The 1,530-nt window shown below is 39.4% G+C and overlaps 1 protein-coding gene across 1 annotated transcript; it reads right to left on the reverse strand.

The window, feature by feature from the left end:
• Positions 1 to 55: 55 nt before the first annotated feature.
• SARC_15917 (hypothetical protein) lies at positions 56 to 216 on the reverse strand (the record flags this gene model as incomplete). Its single annotated transcript, XM_014289970.1, has 1 exon — positions 56 to 216. A coding segment is annotated over one exon (161 nt), but the record flags the coding sequence as incomplete, so codon positions are not given.
• Positions 217 to 1,530: the final 1,314 nt, after the last annotated feature.

The following is a 1,530-nucleotide window of genomic DNA, read 5'->3' on the forward strand; positions in this document are numbered from 1 at the left end:
ATAGAACTATAGATAAGTATATTCACGCATATCTCTGTATAGATGCATCCTAGACTCACACACCTTCAGTCCTGGTGGGTTGGTCTTCCTGGTCCACCATGAGAGGGTTGATGAGATCCAGGAGTGCATCGATATCTGTGGCATAATCAACCATCTCGCCTTTCTCAAGCATTTTCTTAACAATGTGCACAGAGATGGCCTTTCGCCCGGTAAAGCCTACAGAGCGTTCAGAGATAGGTAGGTATATCCATATTAAGAAGCGTGACCAAACTAGGAGATGGCGCGGAACCGTTTGCGGGTTCATTTTTCTCAAGGAATCAGTAAGATACTGCGATAGCCTGAACGATACCACACCGACCAAACACAAAAATTTATATATAGACTTGTTCGCAATGTCATTGTACCGCATTTCTCATGCACTCATAATAGACCTCATACAGACATATGCAACATATAGTACAAATACTTGCAGCTTATGTCATATAGACATATGCACCACACATACGCACAGCCGCATGCGCACGAATAAGCGCAGGAGAAAGATATTGACAGGTCCGTGCAGTTATAACTGTTCTCACTACGCCACCTACACGCCATAGTGCGGTATACACATGCATCACATATAATGAGTTATGTACCGAACAGCTGCAATAGCGGTCCGTAGTTCGACAGTTGCAGAATGGTGAGTACTGATTCGTAGGTGTCGCAGGGGATCTTGGCCAACTTCATCAGCTCTTTCGAACAGGCCGTGTCCACGTCAACGCTGTGTGAAGAGTACAACAGGTAGGGTTTAGGGTTTAGGGTTTGAAGGTGTATGGTGCTGTGGTTAGAAGAATATATGTAGGATGTGGAGTCGTGCATGGTGTATTTGTCAAGTTGTGTGTTAGGAATATTATAGATAGTTTATATATAATGTCATAGTTAATTTGTCAGGTTGTGTCTGAAGTTACACTTCGTATATGTGCTAACCTGACTTTGCCAAACAAAATCAGAAGTATTGGAAGTTGAACTACAAACCACCACGTAGTATGGTTATGGCACTGTGGTAACAGGACTATAAATAGCATTAAAAGTCATACTTTGAATATTTGTAAACCTGTCTTTGCAAACAGTACAAGGATACTATATATAGAAGTAACTAAATATTTCCTATAAATAGAATAAATAAACAATAAGTATACATATAACGTTTATCAGGCCATGTGAGCACTACGAGATATGTAGTGATCCAATTTGTTTTAGGAAGGCAATATGCAATATGGATATCACCATAGCCTTCTGTGTATAATGTAGAAGACTATCGTATCACGCTATAGTAAGGAGTGCTTTGTATAATAATGCCATGTACATATACTATAACTCAAGGGATGCGTAGAAGTATATCAGAAATAGAGTGTAGTCAGATGTAGCAAGAAAGTGGTGGGGCGATTCTATACACAAACACACACACACATACAAACACACACACACACACACACACACACACATATATATATATATATATATATATAATAGTAGTATATATTATTA

Source organism: Sphaeroforma arctica (assembly GCF_001186125.1).
Source record: "Sphaeroforma arctica JP610 unplaced genomic scaffold supercont1.6980, whole genome shotgun sequence".
Classification (NCBI taxonomy): Eukaryota; class Ichthyosporea; order Ichthyophonida; genus Sphaeroforma; species Sphaeroforma arctica.